Source organism: Argiope bruennichi, chromosome 11 (genome assembly GCF_947563725.1).
Source record: "Argiope bruennichi chromosome 11, qqArgBrue1.1, whole genome shotgun sequence".
Classification (NCBI taxonomy): Eukaryota; Metazoa; Arthropoda; class Arachnida; order Araneae; family Araneidae; genus Argiope; species Argiope bruennichi.
The window spans coordinates 42,665,075-42,690,361 of record NC_079161.1 but is presented as its reverse complement, the minus strand read 5'-3'; the positions used below and the strand labels follow the sequence as shown (position 1 = coordinate 42,690,361).

At 29.9% G+C, this 25,287-nt stretch overlaps 1 protein-coding gene across 1 annotated transcript in view; it reads left to right on the top strand.

The window, feature by feature from the left end:
• Positions 1–25,287, top strand: part of LOC129957562 (cell adhesion molecule Dscam2-like) — a 670,734-nt gene that overhangs the window by 634,382 nt on the left and 11,065 nt on the right. The window contains exons 21-22 of the mRNA XM_056069925.1: positions 15,357–15,653; positions 23,380–23,538. Of these exons, the coding sequence (XP_055925900.1) occupies positions 15,357–15,653; positions 23,380–23,538 (456 nt within the window). The remainder of the gene's footprint in view (positions 1–15,356; positions 15,654–23,379; positions 23,539–25,287) is intronic.

Below are 25,287 nucleotides of genomic sequence, written 5' to 3'. Positions count from 1 at the left end.
GGATGAATACAGATTTACCAAAAAAAAAACAGAAAATGTTAGTTCAAGATAATAACCAACAAATGTAGTTTTTTTTTTAAGAAACCGAATGGAAACCAAGTTTATGGAGAAGAATAATGAAAATATCAGAAAGTGAACATATTGCGTGCCCCGGTCAAGTGTGTATATGATGAAAATGTTTCAGTTTTATCTATATATAATATAATGCATGTATAGATAAAATTGAATATATAAGCGCATACTTTGATGGCACTTATATATTTAATTATTTTACATCTGTGACAACCACACTTAGAAAGCGCTTTCCTAGTGGCCACAGTACAAGAAACCTATACAGAAAACAAGGGGCTGGATGGCTATTGGTTAGGTATCAGCTCCGGACCGAAGGTTCCAGGTTCGAGACTCGATTCCACAGAAGAACCGTCATATAAACGGATATGATACACATTAAATCTATTGGAACCCAATGTCCTCCAGCAGGTGTGGTGTGGAAGTTTGGAGATGGCAGTTCCAGCTCATGTATCATCCTCATCATCCGACCGCAGTTAAAAATTACGAGGTTTGTCCCAAAATAGCCCTATTGTTGCTTTAAAAGGGAAAATAAATATAGCTAAACCAAACCCATATAGTATACATTGCAGTGTCCCTCAGTACTGTACGAGGTTGTTATAAAGACGAAAATGCTCGTCGTACACATACGACGCGCATGAGCGCAATATGTCAAGCAAGACCCCCCCCCCAAAAAAAAAAGTTAAGACTTGGAAAATTTAAGACTTGGAGAGCTAATAGAAGAAGCGAAATTTAAAAAATCTCAAACGTAAGTGATAAAATCAAGCAAAAAAAAAAATTTGAAAAAATGACCCAGAAATTGGACAGCTGTTTAAGAAACCGAATAAAAAAATTCGGTATGTTATCGAAAAAGACAATCGAAAGCAATGGGAAATAAATTTGGGAAAATAAACAAAAACTGGAGAGTTGATTGAAGAAATTTGTGAAGAAAACTAGATAATGTATCAAAGGAAAAAGCCAAAAAGCCTGAAACATGAATGACAGAATCAACCAGAAAGATGAGAAAGTTATCACAGAAAAAAGGCAAAAATATCAGATTATAATAGAAAATAGCTAAAAAATTGGAAAATAATAGAAGAAAACAGCAAAACAAAAGGATAAATATGTGTATCCATATAAAAGAATGGGTAAGTTATGTCAGATTATTACAGTACAAGGCAATAAAAAATAACTTAAAAATTAGAAAATTCTAACCAAAAATTCAGAAAGAATTAATTAAAATATCGGAATAAAACAAATAGAAAGTTTGTAAATAATACTCAACTATCTTCGGGACTTAAAATATTCCATAAATTATCGTAGAGAAGCATTATCGTAAGAAACAGCAAAAAATTGGGAAGTAATCGAAGAAATCACCTGAAAAAAAAGAATAAGAAAGAAATGTGTTGAGAATATCAACCAGAAGAATCGGTAATTTATCCAAAAGTACAAACATAAATATCAGTATATTACAGCATGAGACAACCAAAAAAATCAGAAGTTCGAAAATTCTATCCAAAAAAAATCGGAAAGAACCAATTAAAACATCGGAATAAATTATCTATAAAATTTGTAAATAATACTCAACTATGTTCGCGACTAAAATTATTCCATAAATTATCGTAGAGAAGCATTATCGTAAGAAACAGCAAAAAAATTGGAAAGTAATCGAAGAAACCTCCTGAAAAAAAAGAATAAGAAAGAAATGTGTTGAGGATATCAACCAGAAGAATCGGTAAGTTATCCAAGAGCACAAACATAAATATCAGAATATTACAGCATGAGACAACCAAAAAAAAATCAAAAGTTCGAAAATTCTATCCAAAAAAAATCGGAAAGAACCAATTAAAATACCGGAATAAATCATCTATAAAGTTTATAAATAATACTTTGAGACTATAAAGTATTTCATAAGTATTTAATAAACGTATCTACTACCACCAACAATCATCTTTTTCACAACAACAGCAACAGCTTAGATAAAACCACCTTTTACTCGAAAAAAGTTCCATCCACCGAGTAGAAGTCCTGATAAGAACACGCAGAAACCCATCAAAAGTGCAATGATTAATCGAAGCATTTCTTTCGAACGCCGTGATCGATACCGGCCGTAATCACTTGTGTGCTTAATGCATAATCGCGAGGGGGAGGGGGGAGGGTCCCTGATCGAGAGAGGCTTGCATAACGAGCTTGCCACAACAGCTTGCAACCAAAGCCTAATGTAACCAACTGTTGGGGCTTATCTTCTTTTTTGTCCCACGTGATCGATAGCATAGACCGTCCAATCTATCAACGCATCGACGCAAGTCTACTTTTTGTTGTTGCTGTTGTATTAATTGCGAATTTACCTGTTCAGATTCAGGAAGAAAATAAGAGGTTGACAATCTGTTGCATCTCCCTCAACAGGAAGATACTTCGAAGAATTTCCCTTTCTTCAGTTTTTACTTTCTCCTTAGGAAATTTATAAACAGAAAGTACAACTACACACGAGAATTCCACTTCGAAGTTTTGGTTAATCTTTATGATTTAAACTTAGCTGAATTAAAGAAAAAACACACACACAATTTGGGAATTACTTTTAAATGCATTTGAATACTATTATTGAGATAACGCTAAGACAAGTTATTCTTCGTTTCAGTATTCTGAGATTACCACTTTTCGACGATTCTATCTCAATAAGGGATGAGATCCTGGAGGATGAGTGCATTTCCGGAATTTTTTTATATTCTTGGACATTGATTTCCGCCCTTTTGGATATTTTTTTCGGTCAATTTTTTGTTCACATGTATGTTGTTGTCGTTGCATTTCTGACCGTATTAATTTAATTCAAAATTTATTTATTTTATTTTCGCGAGTAATCTTCTTTTACTTTATTGTTAAATGGAAACATCTTCTACTTTCGTTTTTCCTCTCACCCCTATTTTGACTGATTAAACCCGTCCTAACGCATGAGCAAAAGCTCGGAGGGTTTTAGAGTCCGTTGGCAAACAATAACTACTTAGACTCGTTCGGAAAAATCTTAAGAACCGAACCACCGCAACAACATTGTCGAGAACTGATACTAAGTCCTTAGAGCTATCACCCGCCAGGTATAACCCCTCCCGTGGGAGATACGTCCTATCATCAGTAGGAGCTAGCTAACCCCCCCCTCATTTCTATACCCACACGGGTTCCAAAAAACCAACCACCATACAAGAAGATACTCATCCTCAAATCTGAAGGCTCCCTCCTTACAGGCAACTTTTCAATATTTTGACGATTTCAGTAATTTATTTTTATTTCATATATGAAAAGGCAAAAATATTTTTAAAAACTATGAACTTGTTCCTTAACAAAATTATTTCGTCCCTTTTTTAATGCCTGAGACTTCAAAATACTGTAAAATAAGATCAGTTGAACCTCTAAATAATCAGATACCAAAATTTGTAAAATCGGAATTAATTTGTGGACAGAAATGCGCTGTACCATTCCCAATGATAAGATATAATTTAAACGTAAACAGCAGAGCAATTATTTTAATAGCAATGAAAGCGAGCAAACAAATGCTTAAAGAAATGTGTAAAGCGTTTCATTACCATAAAGAATCAATAGTTTCAAAGCCCCACTGTTAAAGAAACTTTTCCAAACACACGACCTGAATTGAAAGCTTTTAACCTCATTTAAAGCTTCCAGGATACCCTATTTCGAACTGAATGCAATTTAAATGTAAAGTGTCTGGGGAAAATAAATGCTACCTATAAATTACTCAGTCAGACAAAGTGTCCCGCCGTGGCCAACTGCAGGAGATAAATTTTCGCAATTCGAATTCGCAGCACGGTAATTGTCAAATCAGCTGAATGTATCGATTTCAGCTGTCAACTAAATGAATGGGTAACATTTGGCGACGCTACTTCTGCAGAAAAAGAATTGCAAAGTGAATTAAAAAGCTTTGTCTCCTTTCAATCAAGTCCATAACTAGTTTCGCAAAGTATTGTTTATAAGGTTAAATATTGTGTTGAAATTATACTAAATTGTATTTGCTGTAAATTGTAAATTTTATTTAAGTGTACGTGCCGAGTTTTGTTTGTAATTTTAAATATTGTATTGAAATTGTGCTAAATTAAATGTAATCTAATTAACGCTTAATTTAGTGTGTGTGTGTGTGTGTGTGTGTGTGTGTGTGTGTGTGTGTGTGTGTGTGTGTGTGTGTGTGTGTGTGTGTGTGTGTGTGTGTGTGTGTGTGTGTGTGTGTGTGTGTGTGTGTGTGTAAAACTTTCATTAATAAAAGTCTCTACTGTTGCAGAATTTGCATAAATGCGCAAATATAGATCATAAATATATTACTAAAAGATTTGCACCATTCTGAGTGTGGTAGTAGAAAAAAATATATTTGCTGGACATATATGCCTGTAATGTTTGCTGTAAATGACAGCAAATGCATCCCTTCTTATATAAAAAGGAAGAGTGAGGGGTGTGGGAATGTACTGACACAGTAAATGTATTTATTATAAGCTTAAACGAGCAATTCTTGTATATATATATATATATATATAATTCATGCATCTCGGAAATGGCTCTAACAATTTGAATCTAATTTTATATTTAGATAAGATTTCGCTTTTTAAGTTTATCTATATAGGTGCCTTTCTTGAAACAATGCGATTTTACAAATACATATATGTAATGATATTTTAATTCTAATTTCAATTTAACTAATTTCCAAGATTTTATCTTAATTTAGCCCATAGTAACTTCATTCTAAAAATATTCTCTTATTTCGTGATCCAATTCCCCTAACTTTTTAATTAATTCCTCTGTAAAACTAATGCGCCATCAGTATCAGTATCAGAAAGTGATACTTCCGTTGCCCTTGTCAAAGGTCAACATATGTATTCCATCGGCACGTAGCCGGAACTCCTCCTATGTTATATAAGACTAGTGGTCATTTGTTCGTCCCTCTTTTCTTACTTCTGCTTTTGTGGCGCGCTGAGTCTTCTTGTAAATAATTATGCTTTCCTAGATGGTGGTAGAGAGAAAATAAAACGAAATTAAAAATACAATGCCTCGTCTATGTCTTCAAACCTGCCTTCTGCTGCAAACAAAATAATGTTACATATATATATAATATAACTATTAGGGCCTTTTTCTATCTGCTCTCTGCTCTCATGTTGTCATATAGCGCTCTCTCGGACCCGATTTCACAATGGTAAAGCAGATTTGAAGCTCAGAAATATAAGTAATGATAGATAAACTGTAAAGTGAATTCTGTAATATAGAAGATGGTTTCGAATAAGATGTTAAACTGAGTGCATTCATTCTTTTTTATACATAAATGATCCGTTCATATACAGGTAAGATTGAAAAAACATTCATATGCAATCAGTATGCGATTCCTATCTAAATATTTTCTGCGAAAAAGCATGATTTTATACCAAAAAAAAAAAAAAACTGCTGAGTTAAGCTCGGCCTTCCTAATACTGCTAATATATGGGGAAAAAAAATTAATTACGGTGCACCATATCTGATATTCCATAAAATGACGTAAAACATCTATTAATAAATATCACTTCATCTACAGAAACAAAAAAAAATTATTTATATACAATATCTGCAGTGGATTTGTCAGATTAGAAATGACCATTGCCTCAAAAAATATTTCACTACAATTAAAATGTTGTATTTGAAAAATTCCATTATCAAAAAAAGAAAAAAAATTAATTTCCCAAATTTTTTAATTGCATTTTGAAAAATTATAGTCTTACTTTTTGACTTCTAATAAAATGAAACGAATATATATTAAAGAAAAAGGAATTCCACGACAGCAATATAAATAATTATTTTTTTTAAAAATAATAACTTTGTTTTTAAAGCGGAATAAAAAATCTAAAATTATATCTTCCAGTTCTATATAAGATATTGTCCTGAAAATCAGTATTTGAGAATTTTTAAAAATCACATCTTCAAATTTTCAGGGCGATATTATTTTAGGGCTACCTATAAAAGAACTATAAGTAAAAGATCTTATATCTTTTAATGTGTTTTAAAAACTTGGTAAGTAAAAAAATTACTCGAGAAGCAAATGCATCCCTTCTTAAACAGAAGGTAAGGGAGAAGAAATCTAATGATTCAGAATATGTATATGCTAATATATTAGAATTAAAAATGAGACGTAACATATCTATTATTCCGCAACTTGACGTAACACGGTTAAGAATAAATATCACTTCACCAACAGAAGTAGAAAAAAAATTTACTAATATACAATAAATCCAGTGCCTTTGTAAACAAAATATATTTTGTTATAATATATACCACTCCTTTAGTGGAATTTGATATCTATTGGCACAGAATTTACAGAATTCATCACTAAAAAGTTAAAATTACAAATTATATAAAAGAAAGTAAAGCCAGCACTAATCATTTCAATATTAGGGATATAAAACTGATATCAAAAGTAAAATCACTAATATTAAAAGAAAAAAATCGTTGCTTTAATTTGTTTAGGTATTCTAGTAAACAAGCATATAAAAAAATATAACTATATCGATGGCAAAAAAGAAAAAGAGCAGTTAAACCTTTTCAGCGAAAATTTAAATTTTTCTTCAAAAATTTCTATTTTATTATCAGCACGTTTCACTTAAATAACCATTTTTGACTCTAAAAAAATTGAAAAACTATTTCCACTCTTGATATATGTCTTACTTGAGTCTTAAGTTCTTGCTGTTTACTGGTAATTAGAGTGTTGAAACCATGTAGCTCCACATAAATCTAATAAAATAGCTAAATTTCTTTTCCAAGCTGAAAAATGGAGCTTCGGACTACCCAAGGAAACCTTCTTCTCATAATTAAATCTTGGCTTGAAAAATTATCTCCAATAAATAATAATTCATGCCAAGCAAACATGTTTTAAGAAGTCATAAATTTTTCCCTTTTTTAAGCGATGTTTTGAAAGATAAATATTTTTAATGAGCGTATTTATAACGATACTTAAAACATGTCTTGAGGCATCCAATTTATATATAATATCAATTCATTTTCTTTCTAATCCTTAGTCTAGTGTATCTTTGATAGAATTTGAAAAAATATTAATAGGAAAGATTAATCATACTGAGAAATTTATTAATACAGATTAAATTAAATCCGGCTCATTTCTGAAAATTATTACATATAATTTTCTCTCTAAATTATTGTTATTATCAGCTTATCATTTCTAAAATTATTATTATCTTTCATTTTTATTTAATTATCGTTTGCAAGCATGTCATCGTTTTGAACTGATGTAGGTATATTTATTATAAGAAATAATTGTCATTAATTTTAAAATATCAGAATATCATTTATTTTTTAAAACAATCTTTCATTCATTTTTTTTCTATTGGAGTAAATTTCGTATTCTAATTTACAGAATCAACATAATCAAGCATAAAAATTGTTTTATATCTCTTCATTATCTTTGTACAATACTGTTTCATTTTTAAATATGCTTCCCTTTGGTTTTATTAAAGGTCAATTTTTTTATTTGATTGTTTTCATAATTTTTTTTAAAAAAACTGTTTATTTATTTTTTTTTTGTTGTTGTTGTTGTAGTTCTAGTGACGATGTCAAATTTGAGCTTTTATTGAAAATTGCAACTATATGCAATCATTAATGCCAAAAAATAAAAATTGTTTATTTTAATTTGTTTTCAAAATAAATTCTTTACCTGATTTAACTACTTATGTTTCTAAATTTTATAAACTGAAATTCAGAATAGATTTTTTTATTTATTTAATCTAATTTAAAATAAATAACAAATTTGTAATAAAATAAGATTTGCTAACACAATCTTGAATAAATAGCTCAATAAAAAATTTTCATGTCCACTAGTTATTAAAAATCTCAAATATAAAGCTTTAATAATTGTTATTCAAAGTTAATCATTGTTTTTTTCATTTTTATTGGTACGAAAGCCATATTTGGCTATAGTACACCTTACAAAAGTTAAGTTCTAAAAGGAGATTATTCAGAGCTACGAGATTTTTAACACCTGCCTCTTCGGCAGTTGAAATCTATCTTACCTTCTTAAAATGGGATTCTGACAAAGAAATGAAGCCTTAAGAGCTCGAATCAAATAACACTAACAAAATTGTGGTAAAAATATGCATAAAATTTTACGGAATACTTAGTTAGAAGGAAAAGTTTCACGCATTTTGAAAACGTCAGAATAATGTGCGATATTTCCTATAATATGTATTTTAAATTATAAAAATAGTTTAAAATAAACATGTAATGTGTTGAAAATGCAGTTGATCTTTTGTTTACGAGTATGGTATACGTTAAATAAACCTCGTATATTGTTGTGAAAGTATTGTTAGGAGGACGTAAAAGTCCAGAAAGAAGTTGCTAACTCAAGTGTCATCCTTGTCTTCTAAACATAGTTTAAAATTAGAAGGTACATCCTAAAGTAGCTATTGTGCAGTCTCAAAAAAGAATATAATTCTAAGAAAACTATTGAAATTACAAATTTTAATTTTTCGAACTCATTGAGCATCGAAACGCCTGAAACGCCCTTTCAAGTAAAGTATGACCATTTCCAAGTGAAATAAATAGCGAAATCATTTTCTTATACAAATCCTCTTAATACCTATTAGTTAAAGCGTGTTTTCTTTTATAATAACCGTTTAAGAATATGTTATTATTGCGTTTATCGGAGACAGATATGGAATTTCTCTATAAAATTTATCCATATAAGAGGATCCTAGATAACTGAATATTCTGAAGTCCAGACGTTCTGATTTAGGAGTCAACGGTAATATCAAGATACAATAAGCTTTATACTATCTTTTTCCTTCTATGTTCAGTTGAAAGTCATGAATATTGTCTAAATTTTTTTTAGCATTCTTTAAGTATAGGAAGTTTTGGATTTGAACAATTTTTATTTATTTTTAGTTTCCCCAACAACTTTTGAAAGTATAATACACGCAATACAAAGGACAACATTCTTCACAAACAAAATTCATTTGAAAGCATTTGTTACTCTAATGTTGTTTTTTTTCCAAACTTTCCGATTTGAAAGTTTATATCCTTTAATATATATTTTCTATGAATCGCACGTGCCTATAAAAAAAACAAAATATAAGTTTTTGTTTGAAAATATATGCATTTTCCATATGTTAAAAATAAAAATATGAAAAACATTTGAATAGAATCTGGAATTATTCTGTTTACCATAGCATCCAATATTTTAATAATTTTCATCAAATAATTTTTATTCCACGTATATCATTGGCATAAAACACAAGAACGGTCAAACTTCAGCAGACTTTATTTTACATGCCATGAGGGATAACTGCCACGGTCACGCGATTTGCGCATAATAAAAGTTTTATGCACGTTAACCCTGCATATATTTATGTCCCATTCACTGAGAAAAATACAAGTAAAATTTTGTTAGTTTTTTTTTTCCCCACCCTCTTCAGAATTTTTAGAAATGCCATTCACAAACATGGTATTACTGCTTGTTCGGAATAGTGAACGATTCTTAAAAGAACAATGCAGCAATTCTTGCATCTTTTTGGTGCCATTTGTGCTGTTTTCAGCTGTCATTTGGAAACAAGAATGGGCGAATGAAATGCCCATGAAGGGTGTCATTGTGTTGTCAAAGTTTATTTGAAATGTATTGGAAAAGAAAAGTGTATTAAAGTCGTTGAGAGTTGCATATAAATACTGGAATATCGATCGATTTCTTCTCCAATAAAACCTCGGCGAAAATAGGGAATTTATAATTTATACATAAAGGGTGTCCAAAAATTAACGCAAAATTTGAATTTACCATCATTAGGACAGTAAAGTGTTAGCAACAGTATTAAAAAAACATTTCAACTCATACATCAAAATATTCAATCGCATGCTTTTGCTAATGTAAAAATTAAATAAAAAATTACTTTTTTTTATCATTAATTCCGAAATAGGATTTTTATTTTCACTTGTATTTCATAATATATGAACTTTTAATTTGGGTCCACAATAATTTGTTGCAAAATGATTCAATTAAAGTCCTATTTTTAATTCTTATGAAATAAACTGAAATTTTAAAAAATACATTCCATATTAATATTTTAATAACCTAAAAAAATGAACAATCTTGGCGAGAAAACTGGACGCCAAAGGCAGCTAGTATTTATTAATGTAGCATAAGCGCTTAATAAATGCCGTGTTTTTTGTTTAACGTATTATTTTAGAAGCGTCATGTTTATTTTCGGATGGAATAATATTACGGAATAAAAATAAAGGTGACTCAAAGTCGGGTTTTGAGTCCTAAATTTTCCTCTATACCAACAAAAGGGTCCATCAAGTCTAAAGAGTCTAAAAATTTAATTTGGGTGTCGTGAACAACTTCCATCGGTAGTTTCAATCTTGCTATTAGTATTGAAATAATAGGTAGATTTCTATCGGGAAAAAATTTTCAGTTCTTTACCTATCATGGTCTTTAGAACTCAAAACCACATTTTGTTAAACATTTATATGCTTATATATATATATATATATATATATCCTATTAACTTGATTCTAATACTTTAGTATATATATATATATATATTAGAGTAATTTTGTTTAAGTTTTAAATGGTTTGGAGTAAGTTGTTAGAAATGCAAAAATATTGAATATGCGATAAGATATGACTTAAAAATAATCAGGTAAAAAGCATTTTCGTATTTCAAACACAGATCTTAATAATTTAGCATAAAAAAAATAATGTTAAATATTAAATAAAATATCTAATTATTAATTCTAAGCAATAATAACTTGAATTAACTAGAATTAAATGATTAAATAATAGCTTTAGATGTTGTTTAAAGTAAAAATAAAAAATCATTTTAAATTTAAGACTCCTAACTTAAGATTATAATTGCTTACCTTCTGTGGAAAAGGAACTGTGGAAATATGCGGTAAGATATGACCTAAAGAAAAACAGATAAAAAAAAAGGTTCCAAAATTGCAAACACAAATTTTAAATGATATTAAACATGATATTCGATATAACAATAAAAATTCTATATAATAAAGTCATATTAACGAAAATGATATTATTTACTGTTATTAAACAATAAGAACTTTTTGCCTTAAAATTAAATTAAATGATTAAATAATAATTATAAATGACATTTAAAGTAAAAAAATAGTTTTGAATATAAAATTCTAAATATTATGATGGCTTATAATGGTCTATCACAATTCATGAAAAAAATTAAGGAATAACAACTTTTTGCCTTAAAATTAAATTAAATGATTAAATAATAATTGTAAATGATATTTAAAGTAAAAAAATAGTTTTGAATATAAAATTCTAAATATTATGATGGCTTATAATGGTCTAACACAATTCATGAAAAAAATTAAGGAATAACAACTTTTTGCCTTAAAATTAAATTAAATGGTTAAATAATAATTGTAAATGATATTTAAAGTAAAAAAATAGTTTTGAATATAAAATTCTAAATATTATGATGTCTTATAATGGTCTATCACAATTCATGAAAAAAAATTAAGGAATAACAACTTTTTACCTTAAAATTAAATTAAATGATTAAATAATAATTATAAATGATATTTAAAGTTAAAAAAAAACGTTTTGAACATAAAATTCTAATATTTTTTTATTTTTTTTTCATGAATTAGACCATTATAAGTCTTACATGATCGTGATAATAAGTCTGAATCAGAGGTCTGATTTTAGATTAAATGACTTCATTATAAATATCAAGTATAACCATGGAATTTTTTTCAAATACAATTTAGTTGTCGGTTATTTTTGACAGAAATTCCGTCTAAGAGTTAAGCGAGTTATTCTCCACGATATAAGTCCAATAAGCCTTAATTTCCCTATTTTCAAGTTTATGACTTAAACTCGCCATTTTATAATCTCAACAATCCACTTTATTGTTCTTTGCTCTATGCTAATACCTCAGTAATGTATTCCAGACACGAAAACAAACAAAAGTAGAGTTCATTCTTTTCGCTCTACAAATCTTTTAATTGCTTAAACACCCTATAAGAAGAAACTGGAAAGAAAAGAAGTTTCATGTAAGTTTCCGTTATAAACATTTTATAGGATTAGCAAACTTGGCGCTGAAATTTCCAAAAGAAAAAGATGAGACGGAAATGAGATAAAACCAAGTCGGAAATGAGATGAGACCAACACGGAAATAAGATTAGCCACAAGGCTTATTTTAGGTCTCATGTTTAGGAAAGTGACTGTACTTTTTTATTTGGAACTTAAGCCCAGAGAAATACCAAAAAGGATAATTTTATCTTTTCCTAAGAATCAAGTTCATTTTTTTTTTTGAAAATTTCCTCTTCACTTGGTTTTATCTACGAGAAATTCTATTATGGACATACTTATTCAAAGTCTAATTAGAATTAGAATTTTATTCGCTTTCTAGGATTAATTAGATTTAATGCTCGCATGTAATTTTTTTTTTTTTTTTTGAGCAACCCATTAATTTTTATTTAAAAAACAAATATAAAGAGATTCCAGCCAAACATGCACGGCATTAACAAAAAATTATGCATAACGCTAGGTAAATTAATCGTGAAAAAAGTTCTGCATTTTCTTTGGTGTTCTAATTTGTATGGATTACATTGATTGCGTTGCATCTCACTTTATGGAAGAAAATTTAATTCATTTTAAAATTATGGAATTCTTTAAATATAATTTTTTTTTAAAAGCACACTTTGAAAAGTAAACTTAAAAGTAATAAATAACGAGATACAAAACAGAAAAAAAAACCAATTTTGAGGCACTGAGAAGATATGTACTAAAATAAATCGGAAATTTAATCACATTAATAATAAATTATAATTTTGAAATTAATATTTATGAGTTTAATATGTTTTGTTTCTATTTCCTTACCGTATTTTCTGCAACTCTTAGTATTTCTATGTTATTTATTTGTCCTTTATATTTTAAATTGAAATAATGTAATTCTATAATATTTTATAGAATTACATTATTTCAATATTTCAACATTTATTTATCAATTATTTAATTATTTTTAATTTAATTTTGATTTGATATTAAGCAGTGACTTTGAGAGAGAAAAATTATTGCAATGTTCTAAAATATTTAAAGTTATAATATACATTTTTTTATAATCATAATTTATATTTACAATTTTAATTCTGTTTTTTTTTTTTGTTTTTTTATAACTACTTTAATATAATCATTTTTGTTAAATTTATAATAAAAATGATTATATTTTAATAATTTATCATCTTTAATTTAATAATCTTTTTATTAAATTTATGAAAAAGTGATTATATTTTAATATATAATAATATTATATTTTTGATTAAAAAACAGAATAATATACGAAAAAAAACCCGTTTTCTAAAATTCAGTTCCCTTGAAATCTTTAAAAGTAGTAGATACTTTTCCTTAAGAATATGGAGATGGCAAAAAAATCCTAAAAGAAACTAATGTCTGAAATCTATACGGTACTTAAAATTTTACACTATGAAAAATTATGCCCTAATGAATATAAGAAAAGAGTCCCTATACATGCATTGAGAATAATTCATTAAAAAAGTGATTATAAATTTTTTGGTAAGCCCTCATTTAATCCCTTAGCACATGAATTTAACATTTATTGGATTTTTACAACCATCATCACTGGCGTAAAATTTTATAACAAATGTTTGTAATGATATCTCTTAATTTAAATTCCAATAAATTTCTTAATTTTTATCTTAAATTAGTCTATTTTAATTTCATTTTAAAGTGTTCTCTTATATCCATATCCAATTCCCACTTTCTTATTTAATTATTTTTAATACCTCCTCTAGAAAACTGATGATTTTCATATTTCCCACACTCAGAGCGAAGGAATAAAAAAGACATTTTTTTAAAGATTCCTAAGATTCCCTTACCTAAATCGACACGTGGCTAAGAAATACCTATCAGAATCACTGAAGGGATAAATTTACGTCTCTTTTGCTTTTGTGTAGCGATGTGACTCATGTTTCTCTTATCGCTTTTTCTCTGTACTAATTATGCCTCTCGGAATGGCAAAAAAAAATCAAAATTAAAATTTTTAAAAATTTCGTGTTTTCGGCTACGCACTGTTAAAGTATGTTCACAGTCATATACAATACATTGAGTGTTAGACAATATCAAAATTTTTATATTTAGTCAAACGATCAGATCGCAGCTAAGAATTAGACACTGCTAAGAAACGTTTGTATCAAATTGTATCAAAATATGTATAAATGTAAATATGTATGTAAATATGTATCAAAAATAGTATTTAAAATTAAAATTATTGATAAGTTTCACTGATTTTTTAGCAGCAACAACTAATTATCAAATAACAACAATAACAAGAAATGATTCTTAAAATACTTTACATCTGATTTTGTAAGCATTTTATATTCGTGTAGCAATTGCCGTGTCAATTTAGTAATAAAAACGATCAAAATTCCATTTTAATAATAACAAATCGATTGGTACTTCATGTTTTTAAAAATTTTGTTTTCATTTACAGAATTTCCCATAACAAAATTATCTTTTTCGATATTCTAGTTATAAACTCTAATGCGTTTTGTTTATACATTAAATTTTAATTATAATAATTTTTGAAAACTTTTATTATTTGCTTTATAACAAAAGTATAAAAAAATGTATGATAAACATATGAGTTCAATTCAATAGAATGTTTTTTATTATTCTTATTATTTTCTAAAAATAAAACTTTTTTATTATTTTTTATTAAAAATAAAGTTTTTCGTGTAACAAAAAACTGATAATTTTAATCGATACAATTCGCAATATATAACTATTTAACTAATAATTTATAACTCTGTTATGTGGCTGAAACTTCTGGTTTATTTTTATAGTATATTTTTATTTTTATTATATATATGTTTGTTCAATTCAATACAAATTCTCTTTATTCTAGTTATTATTTTTTTTAAATAAAACTTTTCATTAAACAAAAAGCTGATAATTCTTGTCGCTGCAATTAGCGATATATTTGACTTATAAACTACTTAACTTTTTACAATGTCATGTGGCTGAATCTTCTGGTTCAATTTTTATGGTATATTTTTATTTATGTGGATTCAATTTAATACAAATTCTTTTTATTTTTGTTATTATTCTTTAAAAATAAGACTTTTCATGAAATAAAAAGCTGATTATTCTAGTCCTTGCAATTCTCGATATCTATGCCGTATAACTACTTAACTTCTTGCTAAGGCATGTGGGTGAAACCGTTTTTTTATTATGCTGTATAATTGAAACCTTTTTTTTACGTGTGATTTGCTAATATTAAGCACATAATGCCTTTTAGCTCCTATGTCGCCACAAGGGTCGGTCTTTCTCCAACCCAACAGTACCTCAGTCACCTTGAAATTGGGCGCGTGGCAGAGTGGGGGCTGCCCAATCCGTCACTTCGCCGTGCAGTATCGCCCGAAGAACCAAATGCAGTGGACTGTCATTCAAGACAAACTGGACATGCCAAGGGACACGTATGTTGTCAGGCATCTCTCGCCGGACAGGGATTACGTTGTCATGGTAACGGCCCACAGCGAGGCTGGACTCACGCAAGGAGAGTATTTCTTCAGAACACTTCATGCATCCCAAGCAGGTGGGTGATGTTGTATTTTCTCTTCTTTTTTTCCCCCACATGAATTGTTTGGTCATAATGAACTGGAGCAAAGTCATATTCACTTTTTTGATTTATTAACTCACAAAATAAAAATGAAAGATATTTCACCATGAAAATTCATTTTGGTCTTTAGAAGAATAAAAAATAATCATTTTTGAGAGTTTATTTCTTTCTCACAAGGTTGAATTGAACATAATATTAGGGTGTCCCAAAAGTTTCTTTCTCATTGCATTATAATGGCCTTATCTGACTCTACTTGTGCAAACAGGCAGGCTTATCTATTAGCGGTCTATGTCATCGGTTTCAGTCGTACCAGAGCTCTACTACACCCAAAAAAAGTTTTTCTGTCCATTTGTTGAATTGGAAAGGCGTAATTTTCTACGAACTCCTTCCTCAAGGTGAAGCAATAAACTCTCCGAAATACTGTCATCAACTGGATCAAATGAAAGCTGCCATAGCAAAAAAACGACCAGAATGAATGAACCGACGAGGCGTTGTTTTTCATCATGAACAACGCGAGACCATATATTGCATTAGTCGTAAGCGAGAAGCTCTTACCATTTTATTGTGATGTTTAACAGCATCCTGTGTACTCTCCATATCTCGCTCCATCTGATTATTACTTTTGCTGTCACTAAAAAATTCTCTTCGCGATAAGCGCTTTAAATCCATCAGCGACATAAAAGCGCACCTCCAGGATTACTTCTTCTCCAAAACACAACAATTTTGGAAAAAAGATATAATGAGGCTTCCTGAGAGATGGAAAAATGTAATAGTGAAAAAGGGTTCTTATATAACAAAATAATTTCTTAAACAGTAAATGTTATGTATTCATTTCATATTAGAAATAGGAAAGAAACTTATGGGGCACCCTAATATAACTTATGTGTCTCAAAAAACATCTCTCTTATGATATTTTTTTTTCTTATTAATAATCTATCCTTTGATATTAAAATGCAGGGTGATTCATTAAGAAGTATATGCTATCAATGCACTATAAATCAAGAACAATGTAAGGTATAAGTCATCTGTAACAGAATTGTATGGGATTATTTTAAGCTTTGTTATGGACACTCGAAGATGTTCCATGTGTGACCCCTTAAAAGGGGCCTTACACTTTCTTTCTGGACACTGCACAAAACAAATTTACTTTAGGGGAATCTTGCATGTGTTGTACTGTGAATTTGGGATCCTTTCTTTCTCAAAAGGGAACATTGTGCTCGTATACCTTCCCAGTGACATGAAATATTGCTTCATCAATGACAACTAAGCGATCAGCAACATCATCGTTTTCAAAACGAAGCTGCATAGCGTCGGAAAATTCAAAGCTCTTTTTTTTTTTTTTTTGAATCATTTAGATTTTGTAACGCCTGCACTTCGTGCTAGGACAGTAAAATAGTAGGACAGCTGTTGTAGGAATAGTTCTACCGTTAGAAATACAATCAAAATACTTTTTTTATTCCTTAAAACATATATTGGTAAAAAGGGATTTTTATTTTTATTAGAAAATTGTTATAATATGATTTTTGTCATTGGGATACTGTTTAAGTTATAATGTAATCACTTGGCCTATTTTAATTTTCTTTCAAATTCCTCAAAAAAAAAAAATACTTAAACATTTATTTTTAAATAATCTTCTTGAATTATATGCAGCTATTCTAACACATACATTTTTCTTTTCTAAAAAATAACAATCCATGCTCTGCAGGGTTAGAAATCTCAGTAAACACCTCCCTTTGATTAATATTAATAAATGTCAGTAAATAATTCTCCTTTGGTCGGTGTTTAAAATTAAAAGTAAGATTTTCGGTACCTCATTCTTTGATATTTAATTAATACGTTGTGCTAGGCACTTTTGATTTTAAATATTTTTTTATATATCCTTATGACTGGTGTCAGAATCTGCAAGATCGCAGAATCTCTTTTAAATTTAGTGAACTATGGTTCAAGAAAAGATTCTGTCGAAAATCTACCACTTTTTTTAATCAAAGACATTTTTATTTGTTTCCTGCTCAAATGTTTTCAAGTTTGGGAATTCGAAACCGAGAGAAAAATGTCTCCAAGAGTTCCTATTCTAATATACTTATAGGTACAACAAAAGCACGTTCCAGATCTGAATTTTTATAAATGAAGATAAAAAAAATTTACAGAGATGAAAATTAACCTCATTCGATAATTAATCAAATCAATAATCCTCATTCAATAATATTAATTGGTTAATAATTAATCAATTAAATAATAAGAATAAACCTCATACAATAATTAATAATTTCCTAGTCTGCCATGCAGTACATTACTTGGTTCAATTTTGAACTACAAGTTTCGCATAGTAAGATATAGTTTAAAATAATGAATACCAAACTCAGAAGATGTGAGATAATTTCCTATTACGTAGCTGCAATTCAATTATTTCATACTAAAAATACTGGTACATGTTCAAGCAGTTTTATTGATCCCATAATAAGGGTTTCGTTTTTATTTTCGTCTGTGACTTTTGATAATTTTAGCCTCTTAACTGATTGGCTTTTTCAACTATTTAAGTAGATGACACCTTTGCTTTGCAGAAGTATTGTCTTATTAATTCAATTCAGGGTAATATAAAGGGTAAAAAATATGTTAAGCGTTTGTAGATTATTTGTAAAATTTTTACCAATTACACTCATGTCCAAAATAAAGGTCACAAAAATGTTTTTCAAAGTAATTCTAAATGGCTACCCGTAAAATTTAAACAAATCATATTTCATGTATTGTGAAGGACCGGTAACACGATATTAACCTTTGTTGTGGGAAAAAAATGTTGTTTAGCATTAGTTTTTGAGGATCTACTGAAATTAAACCGTTTAGGAATTTGGGATTTTTACCTGCAATTTTGTGAAAATTGCATTAAAACAAAAAATTTAAACTGTTTGCAGTTAGAATGAATTCTCATAATCGTTTAGACGATTCCTTGAGACGGAGAGACGTTGGCAGGCTAGAAGATGGGCAGTCTCAAGCGGAGGTGGCTCGATGGTTACAAGTGGCACCGAAAGTGGTATCCAGGTTGTGGAATCAATTCCAAACAAGTGGAACTGTAACCAGTAAGGCCGGCCAAGGCCGTCACTGAGCAACAACGCCTGCACAGGATCGGTATTTGGCATTAAGCGCACGACGGCATAGGCTGACAACGGCTCCTAAACTTGCTCGTGACCTTGCTGCTGCGTCTGGAATAAGAATTTCCAGACAAACAGTATACAGACGTCTAGCAGAGAGGGCTCTTTATGCTCAGTGACCAGTTGAGTGCGTCCCTTGGACTGCATCCAACAGAAAAGCCTGGTTGTTGTGGTGCCAAACACATCAGTCTTGGGCACAGCAAGAATGAGGGTGTGTTCTTTTCAGTGAGGAGTCGATATTTACCAGACAGAGTGACACTGGTCGAATCTTCATCTGGAGAGAGCGAGGAGCTCGCTATCATACCTCCTAAAAGAAATCGACAGATTTGGTGGCAAATGACATCCTTGTCTGGGGTGGCATAATGTTGGGCAGGCGTACACCACTGCACGTCTTCGATGCGGGTACTGTCAATGCACATCTTTATAGGGATGAGATCCTTGAAGCCTATGTGAGGTTGTTCCGGGGTGCTTTTGGCCCAGACTTCATGTTTATGGACGATAAATGTCCACACAGAGTCCAGATCATTGATGATTTTCTTGAGGAAGAGGATATTCCACATATGGACTGGCCCTAGAGGTCTCCGGATATCCATCCTATTGAACATGCTTGGGATGGTCTTAGAAGAGTCATTGCTCAACGTAACAACTCCCCCCTACTAATACCCTCCAAGAGTTAAAAGTCGCGCTTTTGTGAGAATGGGCTTTGTTCCCCAAGCATTTATGGGCATCCTCATAAACAATATGAAAGCTCGTTGTGAAGCTATATTGCAGTGCACGGTGGTCACACTCCCTATTAGACAGGCATTTCCCGAGATAAATGCTCTATCCCTGGTTCATAATGTGACACTTTTTGATATACCCTGTTTCTTAATTCCCAATTAAAATCTTTTCCATGTTGTTAAGTGTCTATGTTCTTTCTTCCATTGTAGTGTACCCCTGTGCCAAATTTCGTGGCAACACGGTGAATAGTTTTTCATTTTTCGTAGATTTTATGTTTGTGACCTTAATTTTGGACATGAGTGTATAATGCCTTAGACTGATTTGATATCTTGTAAGAGAATAGATACTAGAACATATTATTCTAAACACGTTTGACGAACAAGATAGGCGGTAAAGGAGTGAAAAATGTATTTTTTTTTCTCAAATCAGAAATTTATATATATATATATATCCTTGTCTTCAGAAAATAGCAATATTATAAATACATTTTTTTATACATTTTCATTTAACTTTACTTCTTTAGTGCCTGTAAAGAAAAAAAGTTTAAAATATTTTTTTCACTCCTTTCTTGACTTACAAGAATTCTAAAATTTAGTACAGATGCATTTTCGATGACAATTTCGGGACATAATTATAAACTATTTGAATAATTAATTACACTTTATTTCTAAACTAGTGACACCGATTGATAAAAAGTTTAGAAAAAAAACTGATTTTCCATGATGCTTATAATAATGAATAAAAAATGAAATACTGAAAAAAAGAATATATTAAATAGCGAAATAAGCATTAATAAGTGCTGTTAAAAGTACTGTTTTAAAGTCACTAATAAAAGTACTGTTTTAAATATCTGTTGTTGTTGTTTTTAAATTTTAGTTGAAAAAGTAAATTTTGTAAAATTAGAAACATTTTCAAAATTTAAAAGTATACTTTTCGAAAATTTAAAAGTGCCTTTATTTTACAAAAAAAAAAACTTTATTTTTACGAAGTTTATTTGAGTTGAAAAATTAAAAGTAATTAAATTGGAGATATTTTCAGAAATTCTGAGTCACATAATCTTTTATTAATGCTGAATTCAATATTTTAGAGCATTAAATGATAAAAGTAATAAAATGCATGAAATAAAATTTATAGATAAACAAAAACAAAAAAACATTATTTATTTTTATCAGAATTATTTATCCGAAATAAAAATTTAATTAAAAGAAATCCTAAATATAAAAAATTTTATTGTTCTAAATATACCCTATCCCTCACATATTCGTCTTCTGTTTCAACAATAATGGAACGTATTTTAATCTGCATTGCGACAGAACCAGCTGCGAAATTTGAGATTCCAGCAACAAGCACCCAGCAGACAATCAGCCAAACCGTTTTAATGACTGTCGGTGGGTGAAACACGTCACGATCTGAGTCAATTAAAATTCGATATCTGGGCTTGCAAATGTGAATTGGCAGAAGTTTTAGCTTTGTATTATTATACAGATATTCTAGGAATGAAAAGTAAAATGAGCTGTTTAAACTTCATAGACTGGTATTTCTCTAAACTGAATAATATGATTTTCTATTTCATATATCATTCAAAATTGATTTATTTTTATTAAATCATAAAAGTTGAAATTCTTTGATATTGTGACAAATATAAGATATTTAAAATTTCTCTAAAAATGCATTTCTTTCTGAAATTACATAAGTTTTAAAATCTAAGTCATCACTAGTTTGACTCTCTGGAGGAGAGTTTTGTGAAGAAAGCAGGTTCTTGCTTCCATCAATGATAAAGCATAGGATTCGGTGATACTGTATGAACCTGGTACTTTGTATCGAGTTATACAAAAGTATTACATATTCGATATAATTTTTTTTTACTCCACTGATATCAATTGGAAATTTCTTCGATTCTATTCGTTTCCAATTGAGTAATGTAATTAATCTATATCAATCTGATACAAAGAATAAAGACCACATATGCATTGTTTTACCTCCCAGGAAAGTGAGAACTAACCACTAAACCAAAACTTCGCATCCTTACAAACTTGAGGGATCACTCTTGGAATTCCTATTATGAAACACAATGATCCAATACTGTTTAACTGTGGACTAATTTAGAAAATAAGTTTTTTTAACTGAGCCGATGAAACAGGTATCAAAATGCAACTCTTTTACTTCCGTAAGTGCAATTTCTTAAAACTTGCCATTTTTGGCGACACCAAATTATTGATTTTTTTAATCTGTAAAATATTAATGTGGCATATATATATATATATATATATATATATATATATAAACATTATTTTGGTTGAAGCAGAGTGCAGGTTTGAAGACAAACGAGACGTTGTATTTTTAATTATCTTTAATATCCATCTCGGGAAAGCAATTTATTTACAAGCAGACGCAGTGCGGCACAAAAGCAGAAGTAAGAAAGGAACGCGAAACAAATGATCACTTGTCTTATATAACATAGGATTTCCGGCCACGCGCCAATTCAATACACGTGGTGACCTTTGACACCTTTTCAAGGGCACCGAAGGGATCACTTTCATTTGAGACGTAGTACTGATAACGCATTAGTTTTACAGAGGAACTAATTAAACCGAAAGTGGAATTGGATCACGAAATAAGAGACTATTTTAGAATGAAGTTACGATGGGCAAAATTAAGATAAAGTTTTGGAAATTAATTTGGATTAAATTAAGAGTTTAAAATATCATTATATATATAATATATATATAATATAACTCACCTTGTTATTTGATAAAACACAAAAACATAAATTTATTAGAAACAAGTTATAATGCTTGCAAATTAAAAAAAATTACATATACTACGAAATTAGAGAGGAAATGAAAATCCTACATTGGAATTAATTCCCAAAAAAAAAGCATTTTTTTGGGCAAACGTACGCAATTAAGCGCTTTTATGGGCGAGTTTGTATTTCATAAAATTTAAAATTAACTGTCACAAATTGTCTATTGAATTTTGAAAATTCATTGAAAAGAAAAAAAAATATTGTACAGAGATGAAATTGATATCATTATAAGGGTAATTTTTTGAGTATAAAATGTTGCAGTAAACATTTTTGTGAAATAATATTTTCTAAGATTTAGTCATCAATTTTCATAAATAATTCGCAACGATTACCCATCTGTCCTTGGTGAAGCCTATTTTCGTACTTGATTAAACTTTAACATCTATTTCTAGACTTCTTTTAGGGCCGCGCTGACCTGGTGGTAAGGTCTCGGCTTCGGAACCTGAGGGTTTCAGGTTCGAGACACGATTCTACCAAAAGAACCGTCGTGTAAGTGGATCTGGTGCACATTAAACGTCCGGGCCAAACGTCCGCTCGCTGGTGTGGCGAGGAGGGTGCCGTCCTCATCATCTGAGAGCGGTTCAAAATGACGAGGTCCGTCCCAAAATATCCCTAGTGTTGCCTTAAAATGGGACGTTAATATAACTAAAACTAAACTATCTAGACTTCTTTTACGCCTTTTTTCCTCTGAGTGAATGCCCTGAGTGCTTGGTGAGCCCTAACCAGAGCATTTTTAATATTTTTCAGCTTCATTAATTAGCGAAGTATTGAATTATAAGCAGCTGTAAATGCATTCAATGTAGAAATCTGAAACTTTCGTAAAATTATTTGCTTGCACATAACTATTATCATTCGTTAATATATAATTCTGTGCTACGTTAAAAATAGAGTTTTAAGTATATATATGATATCTACATTATTTTGAAGATATATAAACAACAAAGAATATCTACTGTTACTTTATCAATGTATATTTAAAAAACGCAACTTTATTAAATTTAAAGTAAAATGCGTTCCTTTTATTTTCCAGGCTCCACGTCATCTCCTGCTTATGGAAAGAGGGAGACAGATTTGCCCTTCTACAAGAACGTGGCCTTGGTCATTCCGGTTGTGGTATCGTCTCTGGTCTTGGTGATGGTCATTTTCATCGTGGCAGTTTGTCTTCGGAAACACTCACAAGACAGAAGAGGTACTCAGATTTTCTTATTAAGATTTGGAACTATTTCATGCGTTGAAATATTGGATGAATTTCTGAGTTTCAAAAATATGGTAGTATTATTAAACAAGCTTTTTTTTCGTATTTTTATTATATCGTAAATTACAAACAGAAAGCATTGTAATGAATAAAAAATTAGCTTCTGAATTTTTATGAATCTCCGAGCCTTAGATCTAACCAAATCCGAAAGACCAACACCCATATTTAAAATTATGTTGTCTATATTGGCACGTAGATACTTTAGTGTGGAACACAATGACACACAAGAAGTAGAAATAAACCAATTTATTAACTCAACTCAGAACACAGTGACTGACAGATCTTCTGCTTTATACTAGCAGGGAAAGTTCCAGAATACTTTTCTGGAGACAGTAAGAAAAGTCCAGAACACTTATCTGGTAAACTAAAGAAAGGTCCAGAATCTGATGGAACATGAAATAAAGGAAAGCATAAAATAAAGGAACTAAATATTTACACAAACTGTGAATCGCATTGTCTGTAGCGGGATTCGAACTTACAATCTCTTGATTATGAGACCAGTGCTATGACCATTCGGCCATGGAGAGTTGACTGCCTCTTTTTAATGCGGCAATATATATAAGCATTATAATTGAAAAAAGGAATAAACTATAAGACTAATTTGTTTGTTGAACATTGAGCTTTCTATACGAAATTCTTGTATTTGTCTCTCTGTGCATGATTTAATCCATTCCTAAACACGCAGTTATATAGTTAGTTTATAGATATTGTAATAGTGTAACTTATAATTTAACTAAATATGCAGTTGAAAAATGTTAAATCTGTTACTTATTATATTTGTTACTTAATTAACTTAAAAATTTTCTGTTGCTGCATCAGAATTGTATTAAAAAGGTAGTTTCAGGTTTGTTGATACATTGCTTGCGAAAGGAAAAAAAAATTAATAAACTATCTTTCTTCATATCATAACTGGCAATTTCGTTGGCATGTCTTCATTTTTACTTTCTCGTATATGTAGAGTAGCTATTGGCGATAAGCGAGGACCGAACTCGCAACCTCTGGGTTCGTAGCCGAGTAACATGACCACAATACAAAAGTAATTACTCATGTCTCGTAGCTGTTATTTGGCTTATAAAGCTTCACCACACGTAGTATACCGAAAATATACTAATAGTCAAAAAATTCCAACTCAAGATTTCAGTGAATCTCCTCGTTTAACAACCTAGCTAAAATCGAAGGAAAAAAAAACATTTTTGGAAAACGTTTTTCCGTCTGTCTGTCTGTCTCTGAGAAAGATAACTCAAAAACGCTTTGAGCTAGACGGATGAAATTCAGTATACGGCCTTTATATCAGATTTGCAGATTTCTATCAAATTTTGGTGTAAATTCTGTTCAGAGGATGTCCGTCTGTCCTGCTGTTTGAATATAAATTAACAATATAATTGCAAAACGAAAAGAGTTAGATAGAAAAATTTCGGTACACAGATTTAACATCTATAGCATACACACATGTCAAATTTTGAACCAAATCCAAATTTGGATTGACTGTCTGTCGGTCTGTACTTTCAGAAATAAGTAAACGCGATAATTCAAAAATGCAATGCCTTAAATATATGAAATTAAGAATAGGATTTTGTGACTATAAATGTAGTTTTTGGACAAATTTTTGTTTCAATTGGTTGGGAAAAACGCATCTAAAAAATCGATTTTCGCATACTATTAAACTTATACTAGGGATTAAAT